The 16,394-nt window shown below is 40.7% G+C and overlaps 1 protein-coding gene across 2 annotated transcripts; it reads right to left on the reverse strand.

Annotated features, from left to right (window-relative positions):
• Positions 1–482: 482 nt before the first annotated feature.
• On the reverse strand, positions 483–14,284 carry LOC101159596 (carnitine O-acetyltransferase). Of its 2 annotated transcripts, none has more exons than XM_011480734.2 (15): positions 13,249–14,284; positions 12,886–13,110; positions 11,236–11,354; positions 11,064–11,117; positions 9,037–9,124; positions 7,132–7,306; positions 6,883–6,973; positions 6,666–6,753; positions 6,484–6,584; positions 4,883–5,002; positions 4,199–4,321; positions 2,400–2,535; positions 2,245–2,307; positions 1,935–2,072; positions 483–1,286 (listed from the first exon to the last, which is right to left on the reverse strand). In XM_011480734.2, the coding sequence occupies exons 1-15, from the start codon at positions 13,297–13,299 to the stop codon at positions 1,083–1,085; spliced, it is 1,776 nt and encodes a 591-aa protein (XP_011479036.1). In that variant the 5' UTR covers positions 13,300–14,284; the 3' UTR covers positions 483–1,082. The 2 variants fall into 2 exon arrangements, with proteins under 2 accessions (XP_011479036.1, XP_004073826.1); XM_004073778.3 differs by having other exon boundaries at positions 9,037–9,202.
• Positions 14,285–16,394: the final 2,110 nt, after the last annotated feature.

Here is a 16,394-nt window from a genome sequence, read left to right on the forward strand (position 1 = left end):
AAGTTTTTGATCACAACAGTTAGTTTAAGATGCATAAATATTGATGAATGTTCTGGGGGAAAAAAAAGACTTTTTTAGCCACGGACTCAAATTTGATTTTTAACATGGTGTAACTGTCTTATAAATAAATGTTAAATAGCCATTTAAAAAACGAATAAGAATTGATAAGTTATTCGCACTATAAAGTGTTAAAAAAGATGAGCTTTTTCCCGCCAAAAAGTTTCATGGAAGCGGCTATTTTGAAATTAGTAGAAAAAGCCCTCCTACTGCCCCTAGTGGAATGATAAGGAACTACAGGGTAGAAAACATGGACTGTGTTTTATAAGAGGGGTTTTTAAGGACATTTTAGATCATGCTGAGGTAAGGGGCCCCGGAAATATATTTATTACATACGATATGAATTGTTATAGAAGGTTAAGAACGTCTCCTGAGACTTTTTTTGTCCTCCACCAGTCCCCCTTTCCTCAGGAAAACAAAGAATCTTTTCTTCAAGTGATCAGACTTTATTATCCAGTCCTGCGGGTTGAAAGGACTACAAGGTCATACATCTGGACATCCAAAACAACATCTCCATCATGAGGTGGTTGGATAAAAGCAGTGAATACAAGACTTTTTCCCCACCATTCTCATTCGCAATCGTCGTCTTTGGTCCTTTCAGTCACTTGTTTTAATCTACAAAAAGCCAAATCCAAAACAGGAGAGGTAAAAATCATTTGTTCTTGCGGGACGGACACACATGGCGGGTTTTGTCCTGACCACTGAGAGGAGTACAGTTTGTTTTCTGCTTTGGCTGGTTCTGAGTAAAGCTGGAGTGTCAGGTTGCCTTCAGCCGCTTGGCGTTTTCAGACGCTTTACTGGGAAAAAACGCGGCAGCTTCCATCGCAGAACCTGATCACGCAGAACGACTGAGACTTGTTGCTTCATGAGAACCTTAAAATAGCATCAAAATCACTTCAAAGCCACCAGATCAGCCTTTTTCAGAATCAAAACAATATAAAACGGTTCCCATAACAGCACCGAGGTTGTACCAAAAAGGGTTTTAGAATCAGCCTTTTCCTGTTAAATGCTGAATGGCGGCGCCTCTACACAGTCGGCTCCAGCAGCTCCTGCAAGTCACACAAAGTCTCCTTCACGGTGCGAGATAACGTCTCTGCGTTGGTGTCCTCGCAGCAGTTGAAGGCGGTGATGGAGAAGTGGACGTGGTCCGCCTGGGGGTTGTAACAAACGGCGTAACCGTCGGGAACCAAGGGCCCGAAACACATCACGCTGTCGGTGTTTGCAGGAACCTGAGAAGACAGGAGCAGACATTACTGCGACTGTACAGAGAACGTTTTTGGGGCTTCAAAAAAAAGCCATCACTGACCATTTACCCAACACGTTTGACATCTGGTGTTTAATCAAACTTTTTATTGGGGCCCCATCAGAAAGTCGACATTAAAAAGCAGCTTTGCACCGTTATGCAACACTTTAATGTTAAGTGTTGCATAACGGTGCAAAGCTGCTTTTCTCTGCCTCATTCTGCGCTGGAGTTACTTTATATGTGCAAACGGTTGAAGAGTTAAGCTACATTCACACCAGGTATGGTGTTTTCTTTTTATTTTGTTTTTTTCCTTAAATTCTGTTTTTTCTCATTCATTTTAAGCTGATCCTAATATGACCCCAAATTCTTAAACATTTGACACATTCCCGGTGCAAATGTAGCGTTTTGGTGGTTGGGTTGTAAAACACACACACACGAAAGCAATACGTAACAAAACCGACATCTGACTGTCCGATTTCCACATGCAGAAGTTGCTTAAAAAGAGGAAATTCCCAGAATTCAATAGACGTGTCGCCCGAAGAGCATTTCAACGAGGAAAGAGGAAGAGATTTTATGGGAACCAATTCTTCTCTTCCTACTAAAGTACTGTTAATAATCCGGGGTGGAAACGCACCTGCCCCGTCCTCAGCTTCCAGTGCGTCGCCAGGCCGTAAGCCGTGTCCATGAAGACTTTGGGGATGCTGAGACCCTCCTCGATGGCCTGCAGTTTGAGCCCCAGCAGGTGGTTGTCAATCCCGTGTCCATTAAGAGTCTGAGCAGCATCAGAGGAAACAATGTTTGAAATGATCATGTTTGCTGTGCAGCAGCATCTCCAATGAAAAGGCTGTTTTTAAGACGCTCTTGCAGCAGTTTTCGCATGTCGTTTGAAAAAATTAAACAAGTTTTCTTTATTCAAATGGTGTTTGGTATAGGGGGAAGTTCACCTGTTCCGTCAGGACCGTGTAGGCATCCACAGCTTCTCTGAACAGTTCTAGCTTGGCTTCACGCTGCAGCAAAATAAACAAAAACCGTGAATAAAAATGTCCAAAAAAAACAACAAAAGTACACATTTAAATCCGGCAGAGTTCCAGTTTTCTACCGAAACAGATCGGTCATCAAAAGCCAGAAGGAATTTTAGTGCTTGGTTAGTGGGTGAGCGGATGTACTCCGTCCGTCCTCCTCGAAACAACCTCTGGGAGGCGATGTCGCACGCCGGACAGACCTCATTGTGAACTCTGGGGGGGAAAAAAAACGTCAAAGACTTCAAAGATCCATTAGGAACAAGACAAAAGCAGGAATTCTGGTTATTTCTGTTCTTTAGGGAATCTCAGAGGGTAAAAGGGTCTTCCTGAAGGCAAGGTTGAATTTAACAAGCTTTGGGAGTCAAAGTAACTGCACCTGCAAATACAATGACCAAAAATATAAACGCAACACTTTGATTCATCCGTGAAGAGAACACCTCTCCAACGTGCCAGACGCCATCGCATGTGAGCATTTGCCCACTCAAGTCGGTTATGACGACGAACTGGAGTGAGATCGAGACCTCGATGAGGACGACGAGCATGCAGATGAGCTTCCCTGAGACGGTTTCTGACAGTTTGTGCAGAAATTCTGTGGTTATGCAAACGATTGTTTCAGCAGCTGTCCGAGTGGCTGGTCTCAGATGATCCTCCACATGCTGGATGTGGAGGTCTTGGGCTGGTGTGGTTACACGTGGTCTGCGGTTGTGTGGCCGGTTGGATGTGCTGCCAAATTCTCGGAAACGCCTTTGGAGATGGCTTATGGTGGAGAAATGGACATTCAATTCCCTAGCAACAGCTCTGATGGACATTCCTGCTATCAGCATGCTAATTGCACGCTGCCTCAAAACTTGCCACATCTGTGGCATTGTGCTACACAACTGAAGATTTCAGAGTGGCCTTTTCTTGTGGCCAGTCTTAAGGCCCGTACACACCGGGACGAATATTCGCCAGGCGTTATTCGCCACGTTTTTTGTGTTCACACCCAGGCGATTTTCGCTGACGATGAGTGGAGTGAACATGCAATTTCATTCCCTGACATTAGATGGCGCTTAATGTAAAACAGAAATACTCCTGTACACAAGGTGGCGCTGCGCAACTTTACGCTTCTTAAAGTCGCTTTTCACTTAGAAGAAGAGAGCAAGTATTTACACGCTTGTCAGAATCAAACAAAGAAAACATGAATATTTCAAGCACCAGTAGCTCCAACTGGTGCTTGGTTCGGGGATGTTTTAGAATGTCCGTCATTATTGCTTCGCGGCTGTGTAGACGCTACTTGGCGTCTATCTTCTTCGCTGGTATGTGTGCTCAGCAAGGCAGTTTTGTTTGAGCGCCCCCAAGTTGTGTTTTACTGTAACTTCAGAAGCTCCAGACACGTGAGCAAAAGCGCCGTTCTCATTGGTCGAGTAGATTTCGACGCGACGCGTCGAAAAAAAAAAACGAACCCGAGGCGTTTTTTTTTTTTTGACGCTTTAACGCCTGGCGTTTTTTCGCGTCGGTGTGCACACTCTCATTGGGGCCCTTTGTTTAGTCACGAGGCGTTAAACGTCGGCGAAAATCGCCGGCGAAATTCGTCCCGGTGTGAACAGGCCTTAAGGCACACCTGTGCAATAATCATGCTGTCTAATCAGCATATTGATATGGCACACCTGCGAGGTGGGATGCATTGTCTTGGCAAAGGAGAAGTGCTCACTATCACAGATTTAGACAGATTTGTGAACAATATTTCAGAGAACTGGTTATTTTGTGTATGTGGAAAATGTTTCACATCTTTGAGTTCATACCATAAAAAATGGGAGCAATAACAAAAGTGTTGCATTTTTGGTCAGTGTATATGTTCAACTGGCATCAAACCTTTAATTTCCAAACGTTTTCTGACCTGTAGTAGGCGAGCTGCAGGGCGACCTGGATGAAGGAGTTGGGACTCAGATTGTGCTTTTTGGGAAGTTCCTTTCCAAACTTCTTGAAGTTGAAGACATAGACATCGAGGTCATTGATCAATCTGAAAATAAACAAACAAATATTCAAGTTCAGGTTTACTTTCAAGCTTTAACACAGGTGTCAAAGTATTTATTCAAACCTTCAAATTAAATGTAAGGTTAGTGATTGTTTAAACACAGAGAATTTTCCATTTTTCTTTAAAAAAAATTCAATAAAATTGAATTATCAAAAAAAAGAACTATGTTATTACTGACTTTTTTGTGTTTTTAACCTTTTTTTTCTTTCCAAATAATTAGAACAGAAAAACAAACAAATCATGTTTATTATATTTTAATTATATCATATTTATGCAGAGTAGAAACATCTGTTTATAAAAATCTTGTAAATGGACGCCGTAAATATTTAAGTTGTAAAAAAAAATCTCTATAAAAGAAAAAAGCTCAAGTGAGCCAGAAACTGGTGGAATGACGGAGAACCTCTGTTTTACCCATCAGCCACCTCTCTCCTGGGACATTAGAAAGAAAAGGAAAGCTTCAGTTGAACCTGCAGGTCATCTTCTCCTGGCTCCGCCCTCCAACGTGAAAAAAAAAAAAACCCTGCCAAGAGTGAACTGAACGCTTACATGTCAAGGTTCTGCTTGGCCTGCTCGATGTCCCACTTGATCTCGCGGTCGATGTGAAAGTAGAGTTTTTTTGGCATCGGCAGAGGAACCAGCGGAGCTCTCTTTGGATCAGGATGCTCACTAAAGATTAAAGCAAACAAAAGTTTAGGAAGTTTGTTTACATATTAGAGCACCAACCTTCATGGCTGCAAAGGTCACGTGACCTACGGGTTTTATAAGAACTGGACTAACTGACTTTGACGTCATCCACAGAAAACTGTTGATTTTCTTCTCCAACCAAGTAAAATCAATTCCGTCGGCGGCGGTTATTGGTCCGTGTCGGTTTGAGGCGATGTTTCTATGGCAGCCACCAATCAGGAGTGAGCTTGTGGGTAGGCTACACCCCTACCACTTGAAAGAAGGCTACACCAAATCTAAAGTTTTGAACGTTAGATGTTGGGCCTGGCAGGCTCCGCCCACTTTTATTAAGGCACCTGATTGGTCAGAACTACGGAAGAATATCATGGAAACAATAGAGGATGATCAAGATGATGTCAAAAAATGTAGCAGATCAAGAATGTTTTCACTGACCAATAGAACGACTGACTTATAGCTGTTATTTGGGTTTCTTGGAGCCACTTCCTGTTTGGATCGCGAGGGGGGCGGAGTCACTCAGTCCAGTTCACATTTTCCGACCATTGTTTTTCATTATTTCAATACCATTTTTAAGCTATACAGATGTGGTCATCTTAGCTAGCAGATTCTTTACTAAAACTGATCTTTAAAAACAAAAAACAAAACAGACGAATAAAAAAAAAACAAGTCTGAAAGTCGCTGCCTGCACATGTTGTAAAAGGTTAACTCCCAGAAAAGTTGCCATGTATAAATTTACATGCAATATTAGTTGATTAACAGCCTCATACCAGGTTCTTTCATTTTTAAACATGCTTCAATCAGGAAGTCTTTTTATTGTTGATCAAATGTGTTTAACCCAATAGAACCAACGGGGTCAAATTTAATCCTTATTCCTTTTAATTTATTTTTATTCTTCCTTTTATTTTTTTATCTTTTGCCTCTGATGCTTCAAATTAACTCTACAAGAAAGAAATTGTTCTTAGCTTCTCTAAAATGAAAAAAAAAATGCTGAAAAGAAAGGTGATAAATGAGCTGGAAGGAAGTTAGTTAACAGTTAATTTTACAGTAAAGATGTCATTGTCTTGTTATTTTATGTGAGTTTTATGTACTGTAGAGCAGAAAAAACGGTTTTAAATGGATTTGTGTTTTAACCTTCAACTGTTTTATCGGACTGCAAACTGTTTTTGAAAACTTTTTAACCCATTCAGATCTGCTGCAGCCTCCTCACACAGTGGAAACTCGTTGGGCACATGCTTTTCACGTGTCTTTTTTATGCTTTTAGCACTGATTTACAAACAGCTTTTAGGGTTTTAACGGCTGTTTTTCTCTGGAATATCGTCGCCTCTCAGGTGTAGCAACACTTTTCAACGGAAAACAGCCGAGCCTAAAAAACAGGGAGGGGTTCTACTTTCTTCTTTAACCGGTTACGACTCAAAAAACAAGTGTGAGGATGTGTGCCAGGATTCAAACGGCGCCCTCCGCCTCACCAGTACTCCAGGATGTGATGCAGCAGGGAGGTCACGGGCATGCCCTCAGCCGTGGCCTGCTCATACAGGAGGCCCCAGGAGCCGTCCTCGCCGACCACAAACTGCTCAGGCAGACGAGGGTTAGCAAATCTGTCAGCTCATTGACCTTTTTAAAAAAAAAAAAAAATCAGGATCGATCTCACCTGCAGAGTTTTGTCAAACCAGCGGTTCCCACTGTTGGAATAAGTCCCGCCCCCGTGCAGAATCTGCGCTGCCTTGCGGCTGGCGTACCTGTCGTAAACAGGCGGTTTCCGTGTTAGAGGGTTTCGCAAAAGTTCAGGCACAGGAAGTGGCGTTATTCGTCAACACGCAGCACAATGGTATCAGCCGCTGCAGGGTTTGCTCAACCGGGGCACATACTTCTCATCTGATATCCTCATGACCGGAGAGTCCAGGCACACGGAGAAAAGTCCGGTCTCGATCATCTGCACCGACTCCTGGTTCAGTTTGTCTAACAAAGTAAAAGAAATGTTCCATGTTCTCTTCTCTCAAACGGCTTTTTCCGGTCACAGGTGTTTAAACAAACAAACTTCCGGAGGGGGTTTCTACAAATCTGCCCCTTGCCCAGATAGGGGAGGGGGAGTTTTGTGATGAACCTGGGCCTTTTACCTCTCAGCAGGCGGTTGTAGGCCTGTCCCCAGGTGTGGCGGTGCTCGCTGGTCAGGATGCCCATCGGCTCTTTATCCGTCTTCCAGGACTGAGACCGGATCCTCAGCAGCTGACCGTGGATCTGACTCTCCGTCAACCGCGAGCCGTCGCTGTTGTAAACCTCCAGCTGGAAGAACTTGATGGAAAAAAGTTTGGGCTTAGCATCAAACAACCTACATCTTCCATACGTCTAAGACCCCAGATCGGCACCCTGCTGGCTTTTAGGAAAGGCTGCATCATTTACCTGGATCAGGTGCATTTAGCCAATAAGGTTAGTTGGAAAACATGTAGGACACCGGCCCTCCAGACCTGGAGTTTGACACCTGGGATTTGGGCCAGTGATCCCCAACATCAGGGCTGTGGACCAGTACCGAAAAAAAACCCACACGACCTACATTTTGAGGACGTTTTATTTTGGAAAACTACTGGATTCTCTCCACCTCATCTGACTGATTCTTGATGCATGTCAAGCCCCTCTGTCACATTTTGAAAATTCATTGGCTATTCCTAAAATATCCCTACTTGAAGAGGAAACAGAAGAAGAGCCTTCCACTTCAAAATCAAAGAAAGCTGCATTTGACAAAAAAAAACAGGAGTCTTTACTCCAAGTATGGATTTTTTGTGACCGCTGTTCACACAGACCATAATAATAAATATTCAGCAACCGGCTGTCTAGTGTTACGAGGATGCTGCTGATAGAGTTGTTTAAACAGTTTTGATAATATTTTGAAAATAACACTTTTATTGAACATTTTTTAATTTATTTTTTACCTATTTGTCGCACCTTAAAAATCGGATGAGGCTGAAGTTGGGATCTGGTTTTTTTTTTTGCTTCCACTTTTGCAAATACGGTTTAAAATCTAGATCACATTTTGATGGTTCCTATTGGAAACAAAAAAAGGTTAAAAGCAGCTGCAGATATTTTACAGAGAAAGAAGATAAACTCCTCAAAAGTTAAACATGGAGGCTAAAATTTTCTTTTTTCTTTAAAAAAGGGCCCACTTCAGCCTCATGCAGGCCAGTCCATTAAAATATTGTTTGCCTTCAAACAAGTCTGAGATCTAAAATCAGATTGGATATCAAAGATTTAGGTCATTTTTGATGCCAATAAAGCTTAGGTAGTAGTACCTGAAAGGAACCACAAGAGGGCAGCAGGGTCCCCTAACTCTGCAGTATTTCTTTGATGCACATCAACACACCTGATTATAATGACAGTTATGAGGTTTGGAGAGGTTTGTGGTGATTCACCAACTTTATGGAAGACATGGAGGACCAGGATAGGAAACACTGCACATACATGTGAGGCCCCCATGAGGGGTGACACTGTAGATTCGCCAAGACAGTCAATCAGCTGTCAGCGGTGTAAATAAATGGCAGCAGACAGGCAGGATGAGTGTTTGTCATTTTGAAATCTGAGAACTTTGACAGCTTTCAGTGGGATATTGGGAATCTGGTGCTCTCACAGAGTTAATCTGAGAGGATTCCTGTGCTATCCTTCACAATAAAAGCTCAGAGGTCAGTGGAGGAAAGACATCTTGATGCTTCTGAGTGGAATTCTTCCACCTTCTCCTCCTCGCTGCATTATAAATCTTGTAATATGAGGCCAAAAGGTAAAAATCAAGGATTTGAAGTTTAGACTATATACATTACTCTGTTTCAGAAAATATCACATATTTTAATTCATTTTATCCCTTAAGATATGATCATTTCCGGGTCTGTTTGCATCTAAAGTGCCGACTGGATCAATAGTGAGCGTTTAAGTCAATTTTTCAACCCAACCTGAAGCCATAGGAGAAAACAGGGGTCCATTAAAAAAAAAAACGTCAAGAAACAGATGATTATATGACTGACGTCGGAGCAGGCTACCTGGTAGTTCCTGACCACGGTGATGTGCGTCGGCGATCTGCGGCTGCTGCCATAGTGGGCGACGTAGTCGTGTTTGGGGCCGGGGATCCTGCAGGAGGAGAAGAGGAGCGGGTAGAGCTCCATGCACATAGGCTTCCCTCGCATGTACTCCACTGGGAGCTGTGCCCTGACAGGAAAGAGGAGGAGGAGGAGGAGGAGGAGGAGGATTACGCGAGGAAAAGAGGAAGGTTGACCCATCGTTGATCTCTCTGATCGTTTGTTTGCTTGAATAGAAGAAGAAGCAGCTTTATTACAAACTAAAGGTCCATTTACCACAATAAATACAAAACAAATAAAAGACTTAAGGATAAAAAAAAACATTCATAGATGTATAAATGACATAAAAGTATAAAAACAGTAAAATAAGCAAGTATCATAAACTTTAAAAAAAAGAACTACTGCTGACTAAAAAACTTCAAAGTTTAAAAAAGGCAACCCTACCAAAACCTCCAAATAGAGGACTGGTATCTAAAAGTGCTGTACCTTACATTGGTGAGATATAATAAATATCATTTGAATGATTTATGGGTCCTCACTGTTGGCTTTCACCTTCAAACTCTAGTGACTAAAGTGACGATAGTTATATAAAATTTTGCTGCTGGTTCTTCAGTCCTTACTCCGGTCGTCTTCTGATCCATTTTCAAAGCGTTTCCAGTGGTCTTTAAATCCTGATTATGCTTGGGGGCTTTTAGCCAAAATTTGTTTTGTTTTCTAGGAGGTCTGCCTTCATTTCCCATCATCCCTTTGTTTACACGATTTTCTGCTATCTTACAGCCCCTCACACCCCCAACCTAACAAAAAAGGTGAGCAATACTGAAGCTATCCAGTTTTGGTCCGGATTCCAGCTCAGACGAGGAAAACAAAGACGTACATGGATCTATTTGTCTGCAGGTGAATGATTAGAAGGGGGCGGAGCAGGGAGCTTGTGGCCCCGCCCAGCGTATTTTCTATGTCACAAATACATTCTTTTTCTAACAGCATTTTTTTCATTGTGCCCCTGATTTTCAACGAGATATAAAAACTACTTCCAAACTGTTGTCTCAGGCTGAGAGAGTCGGATCCATTCGATTATTTACAGTTGATTAAAGAACATTTGATATGTTTTACTGTTTAGTTTAGAAGAAAATAAGTGCAGACGTAAAGCAAACCAGCTGTCCGAGGCTATAAATGTAATTTAATTATTATTTAACAGACTTTATTTCATTTATTTTGTAATAAATCTTGCAGGTTTAATATAAGTAAATGTCTGTTTATTCATTTCTATTGATTTATTCAAACAGAAAATCCAAACAGTAAGAAAAACTTTTCATTGCTACTTTTGCAATGAAGTAATTTAATTACTTTTTGGTTAAATTATTGAGTAACTATACTGGTAATTAGTTTTTTAAAATAAGGTCTCCAACTACAGTTAACTGTTATTCTAGACGGATGTTTTCCTGCCAATGTAAACAAGCAGCATCAGGCCTTCCTCTCACAGTGACGCTCCTGTGTAAACGTATGGAACCCATTCATCAAGTCTTCCTACGTACGCGTTTCTGGGAGTCTGAATGCAAAACTCTTTTTGTTGTTTTTTATCTAACTTTATTCGTATTTGTGATCTTAAAATAGACAAAAACAAAACTGGAAAACCCAAAGAGAAAAAAACGGACAGGAAAAGGAAAAGTTCCTTCCTTTTGTTTAACGGAACACTTTAAATTTTAAGCAACGGAAAATTTGCAACTAAAATAAAATAAAAAGTCAGCCAAAAAAAAAAGGATTAAAGCAAAGTGCTGCTGATGTGGGACATTATTTCTTTCAGCTGAAAGGTGAGCAGCTGTCCTCGCCGAGTCATTCCTGAGCGCAGATAGAGTTACGCTCAGTGTTTACAGATTTAGAAGCAGAGCGAGTCAACTCCACGCCGCAGAAAGAAAAAACACACAAAGCCCCCACCGGCTGAAATAAACCCCCACGGCAGCAGAACCACTCGGAAATGATTGGCTCAGACTCACGTTTTCATTTTGGCCCTGAAGTCCAGAACGGCGGCGATGAGTTTGGACGCAAACCTGGAAGCAGAAGAATGTTAGGAAGCTAAATATCGCTCATAATAGCAGGTTGACTGTAACCTTCATCAAAACAATGGCGTGTTGCAGAGCGTGAGGCTCTCTGAGAGCGAGGACTCACACCAGCTGGCTCCTCCAGTCATTGTAATCCCTCCGCGGCAGAGAGATGGCCGGGTTGGAGTGAACGGGCAGAGGCTGCCGGCTCTCCAGGTACGCCCACTGCACCCACCAGTCCGTGATCTGCAGGAAAACGCACCCAAAAAAAAAAAGAGACACAAATCAACAACGTCACAGGATCCCCAGACAAACAAAAAAATCTAATCTTAAACCTTTCTTTATTTAGAGTTAAAACAACAAAAATACGCCACGTACGGCAGGTAAACACAATAAAACACACGCAAACAGTTTTTATTTACTAGGAGTTTTGAATAGGAATCAAGGGATTTGTGGTGAAAATAAAGGCAGATTATTGTAATCCTTTTCACTGAAGGAACACTAAAGCGGAATGTCATCTGCATATAAAAAGATAGGAAATGTGACTGAATTAGCAAGCAAGATGAATCTTATAGAAAAGGAATTAAATGGGGCCCAGAACAGGACTTTGGGGAACACCACAAGACAGGGTTTTTTTTGTTTCTGAAAATAAAGTCAACTTTATAGGTTTTTCTACTGAAGTAGAAGACAAACTGACCCAGACAAACCATAATCATTATCAATATCAAGATTTCAATATCAAAAAACACATTTAGGGAAGCTAAAAGCATGCAGAAAGCCTGGGTTAATTATGAAATTACGATTTATTGAATCCTAAATGTAATGCTTTATTTTTAAAAATTGATGCATTTTTTCTCCTCAAAATTGAATGACTTTATTCTCATATATTTGTATTTATTAGCATAAATTAATTTGTGCTTTTTTTTCCCTTTCAGAATAAAGTTGGAATTTCGTGAATAAGAAGTTGCACAAAAGCTAAATGTAACAGTTTATTTTGAAAGAAACCGTGCCCTTTTCCTCATAAAAAAATCACCACTTTTTTCTCTTGGTGACTGGCAAAAGTTACACTGCTTTAGTTTTTGGAAAATGTACAACTTTATTTTTAAAATTGCAGGATTTTCCCAGCGTAAAATGAAGACATTTAAAATCATGAATTTATGATTTTCATTCGGGTAAAATTTGGACTTTTCTGAAATAATTTAAAAATCTTATTCTCATGCAATTTCTTGAAAATGTTCACATAGATTTATGACTATTCTGGTAGAAATGTGACTTATTCTTTTCATTTTATATTGATAAATTTATCAACCGTTTTGGTGGTGCTAACACTTAAATCAGATGGACATCACGCTGCTGAAGAATTATGCTGAATCTGCATTTGTGTGTTTGAAAATGTGCAACTTCACTTTAAAAAAACCTGACCTTTTCACAGCTTTTTAAATCATAAATTTACCATTTATTTTTGTTGTAGGAACTATTAATGTTTAATACTGATTTTTTTTAAATAGTTTATTTTATTTTGGAGGATAGGACACAGTTACATAGTTGGGCCAAGTTTTTATACTAATGTTTCCCATAATTAAGAAAAAAAACAATTATTTGAAGAATAAAAACCAATGTAATGACAATTGCCTTTGATTCTGCACATATTCAAGAGGATTTCTTTTCTTCTTTTTGGTGGAGCTGCCATGTTTTTCCTTTACCAACGTCATGAGCTCCTCCATCCGTTTATCAGTCACCTCCTTCTGTCTCTACTGACAGGAGGGGGAACACCCACCCAGTTCTTGGTGAGTCTGGCTCTCCTCTCCAGCCCCTCCTGCAAGTGTGGCCCCAGCCCCCCCGGCCTGCTGAACTCCTGCACCATCCTGCGGGTGTGACTGAGCTCCTCCGGGGGCAACAGGGGCTCCAGCGCCTTCAGGTATCCCTGTAGAGTCTGGGCCAGCGGAGGCACAGGCTGCGGGGGCACGGAGGAGAAGAAACACGGCTCCTGCCTGAGGGAAACCTGCGAGGGGAGTCAGCAGAGCGGGGTGTGACCGCCGCGCGCCTTCTTCTGCAAGTCTGAGCGCACTTGGTTGGTACACAACAAAAGTGCGCCGCGTGCGTCCGAACGCGGGTCAGCGCGCGCGAACAAAAGACTCACCCGGAGCAACCACGCTCTGCATGTCCTCGCGGGGATGCTCCCCAGAATCATGTTTTCGCCACGCGCGACGCTGAAAGCAGCTTCGCCTTACTTTAAAGCCCACAGAAGTTTGGAAATCTGCGCTGCCTCACTCAGACCTCCAACGTGAGGCCCTGACCTCCTCCTGCTTCTCCTCGGTGGCCGGAGGCGCGGATCCTCATCGCCCGCGGAGCTGCGCTTGAAAGGAAAGTGGACTTTTTGAGAGGAAGGAGACACGAATACACGATCCAGAACCCGCCTCGGACTTCTGTTCGTCTGGGAACGAGCATGCAAAGGCTCACGTACGGAGCAGAAGCTGCACACGTGCTGACGTAGAACGTTTCCGTAAACAGCGACGTGACCGCCGAGCTGAGGCTGCAGTACCCCATCCGTCCAGGCGGGGGCGCATCAACGTTTACCAGTTTTTTTTAAACCTTTATTGAAAGTTTAGAAAAATACAGTACAAACAAACAAGGACGGAGTATTAGGGCCTCCACAACAATAATGAAAACATATATAGCAGGAAAACAGTCGTAAAACAGGAAAACGTCACATCATTTATAAAATTGTAATTTTACAAGGAATAAGTAAAGCTTTTTTTAAATTAAGTAGTACGTTAATCTAATATTTTTATGAGAATACATTTGTAAAATAATATACGAAATACAAAATGTATAAACGTAAAAAAAAATTGACAAAAGGGTCAAAATTAAATGAGAGCGGTTTCAAAGTTATGAGGAAAAAGTAACAATTTTATAAGAATAGATGAAAATTAATGCGAAAAAACACAAATGTTGTCAAAAATAGTCATCATTTTTCTAAGTAAAAGTAATGTTTTTTTAAATAAAGCTGTGCTTTCATGAATATAAAGTTATACATTTACATAAAATATAAAGCAGGTGCAACATAAATTTAACAGTTTACGTTTGATTGTCTGTTGAAACTGCATTTAACAATTTATTTTGTAAAAACGCGCCTTTTTTATTTATATTATGACTTTTTGAATAATAAATTTACGACTTTAGTATTGTAATTATTTCCTCATAGTTGTACAACTTCACTTCAAAGTGTTCATTTTTTATCATGGTTTTTCAACTTCATTCTCATATTTTTACAAATTCTTTGTCTTTTGCCATTTATTTCGTTAAAAGGTAGAACCAGGTAGGGAAAAAACGGCCTTCAATTTTAAATCAAGATAAAAGTTTGGCTAATAACCTGAAATTGCCATCATGTTTGTATTTTTTCACGATAGCCACATTTATTTTCTTATATGCTTTCATTTTATTCTCTATATTTCCACATAATTATTTATCCTCTAATATCTCAGCTTTACGTTTAGAAGCTGAACTGGCTCTTAAACATCCAACAAGAACTTCAAGATCCAAACCCTCCTGGTTTATGAAACTGCCTCCCTCTGCTCCTCTGTTGACCAAAGTAATCAAATCCAGTTGGGAGGGAAGGACCAGTTTTCCTGGAAACAGCATATCGGTTATGTACAGAACGAAATGTCAAGAAACATTTCAGCAAACACGGACCAAAGCACACTTTTCATCACCATGATGAAGAAATCCCTTCTGTTACCAGACGTGATCTAACGTGCAGAAGCCTGCAGCAGATCGTACAGAACCTCTTTGTTCACATCACTAACAGAACAGTAAAAAAAAGAATGAGGAGTTTGAATAAAAATTGCATAAAGCAGTTATGACCAAACGTGACGTTTGCAGTTTGTGTTTTATGACAGATTATGTAGCGGTTTGAAAATATTTTTTTATGTGACGATAGTTATATAAAATTAAATTATGGAATAAAAGAAATAATGGGCTGCAACTATGCAGCAATAAAAGAAAACAAATGTCAGATTGAAGGAACAGTTTTCAGATCTATTTCAGACATTCTAATTAAAAAAGGTGTGATGTCTGTCATTTTTACAACACGTGAAAATGTGATTACAACACGTGACATAAGTATGTGAATCAGTGGACGTATAAATATACAAGCAAATATGGGATTAGAGGATGACATAAAAAAATGACATCAAAGTGAGAAAAACTGTCTTAAAACCGTGGCCAAAACTCCTAAGAAAATCCACTAACAAAAGCAAAGGAAGTTTTGAAATTATTATGGGATGGCCACACCCTTGGCTAGGTGGCCATTTTGTGGTGAAATTTGGCGATTTTCCATCAAATGAGAAAAAAAACCTTTATTTGAACGATCTTCACAAAATTTCACACACACGTCACAAGGTTAAGTCTACAACCACGACTGAAGTTTTGTTGACCTTTGACATCGGGAAGAGGGCTAAGGATTTTCATAGACTTTCTCCTAACTCATATGGAGCCTCATTGGGAAGCTTCTTGAGAAAAGTTGTTGTAAATAAAGTTTGCAGATTTTAGCGCAGAACATTGTGAACATTTTTGGCTCAAAGTGAACAAATCTATATGCCATACACTGTGAACATATTAGGAATGTGGGCGTGGTTAACAAGAAACCTGCGTTGCCAAGGATATTTCAGAAATTACCTTTGCCGATTCTTCTAAAAATTACACAGACCTGTTTGTCACCCAAAGGTGACTAAAAAAAATGAAATGGTTGCTATGGAGATAAAACCAACAGAAATGCTGCCATTTTGAAAAAATAAGTGTTTGTTATAGGGCGAGTGGGAGCACCACAGCCAGTAAAGGTGAATGGGGAGGGGGCGAGAAAGGCGTTGCTATTCAGAGATCAATAGAAAAATAAACATTGAATCTAACCATTGTTGCTGACTGTGAAGCAGGGTTCCTTTTTCAGAGTAGTTGGTTTGATCCAGCTGTGGATTCAAACCTTCAGCGGAAGCTTGGGAGAGACACTCTACCTCTAGGCCAGTGTGTGTTTTCCACATTTTCCTAAGGGTAGTGGATGATTTCCCCTTTGTGGTGATTTTTAGAAACCGCTTTAGTTTACTTTGATGTTACATGAGCTTTAATGTCAGCAGTTTGCAGCTGTAGGAAACCTGCAGACTTCCTGTTATGGAGTGATATTTATGCCAAAATGCTGCAAACAAAACTTTCTAAGGTGCATATGAACATTTTTAATATTTGCTTTCAAATGCTCTTCTTTGCTTTCTTTTCTTTTTTTCGCTGTGGCGTCAT

The sequence above is a fragment of the Oryzias latipes genome, chromosome 11 (assembly GCF_002234675.1).
Source record: "Oryzias latipes chromosome 11, ASM223467v1".
NCBI lineage: Eukaryota > Metazoa > Chordata > Actinopteri > Beloniformes > Adrianichthyidae > Oryzias > Oryzias latipes.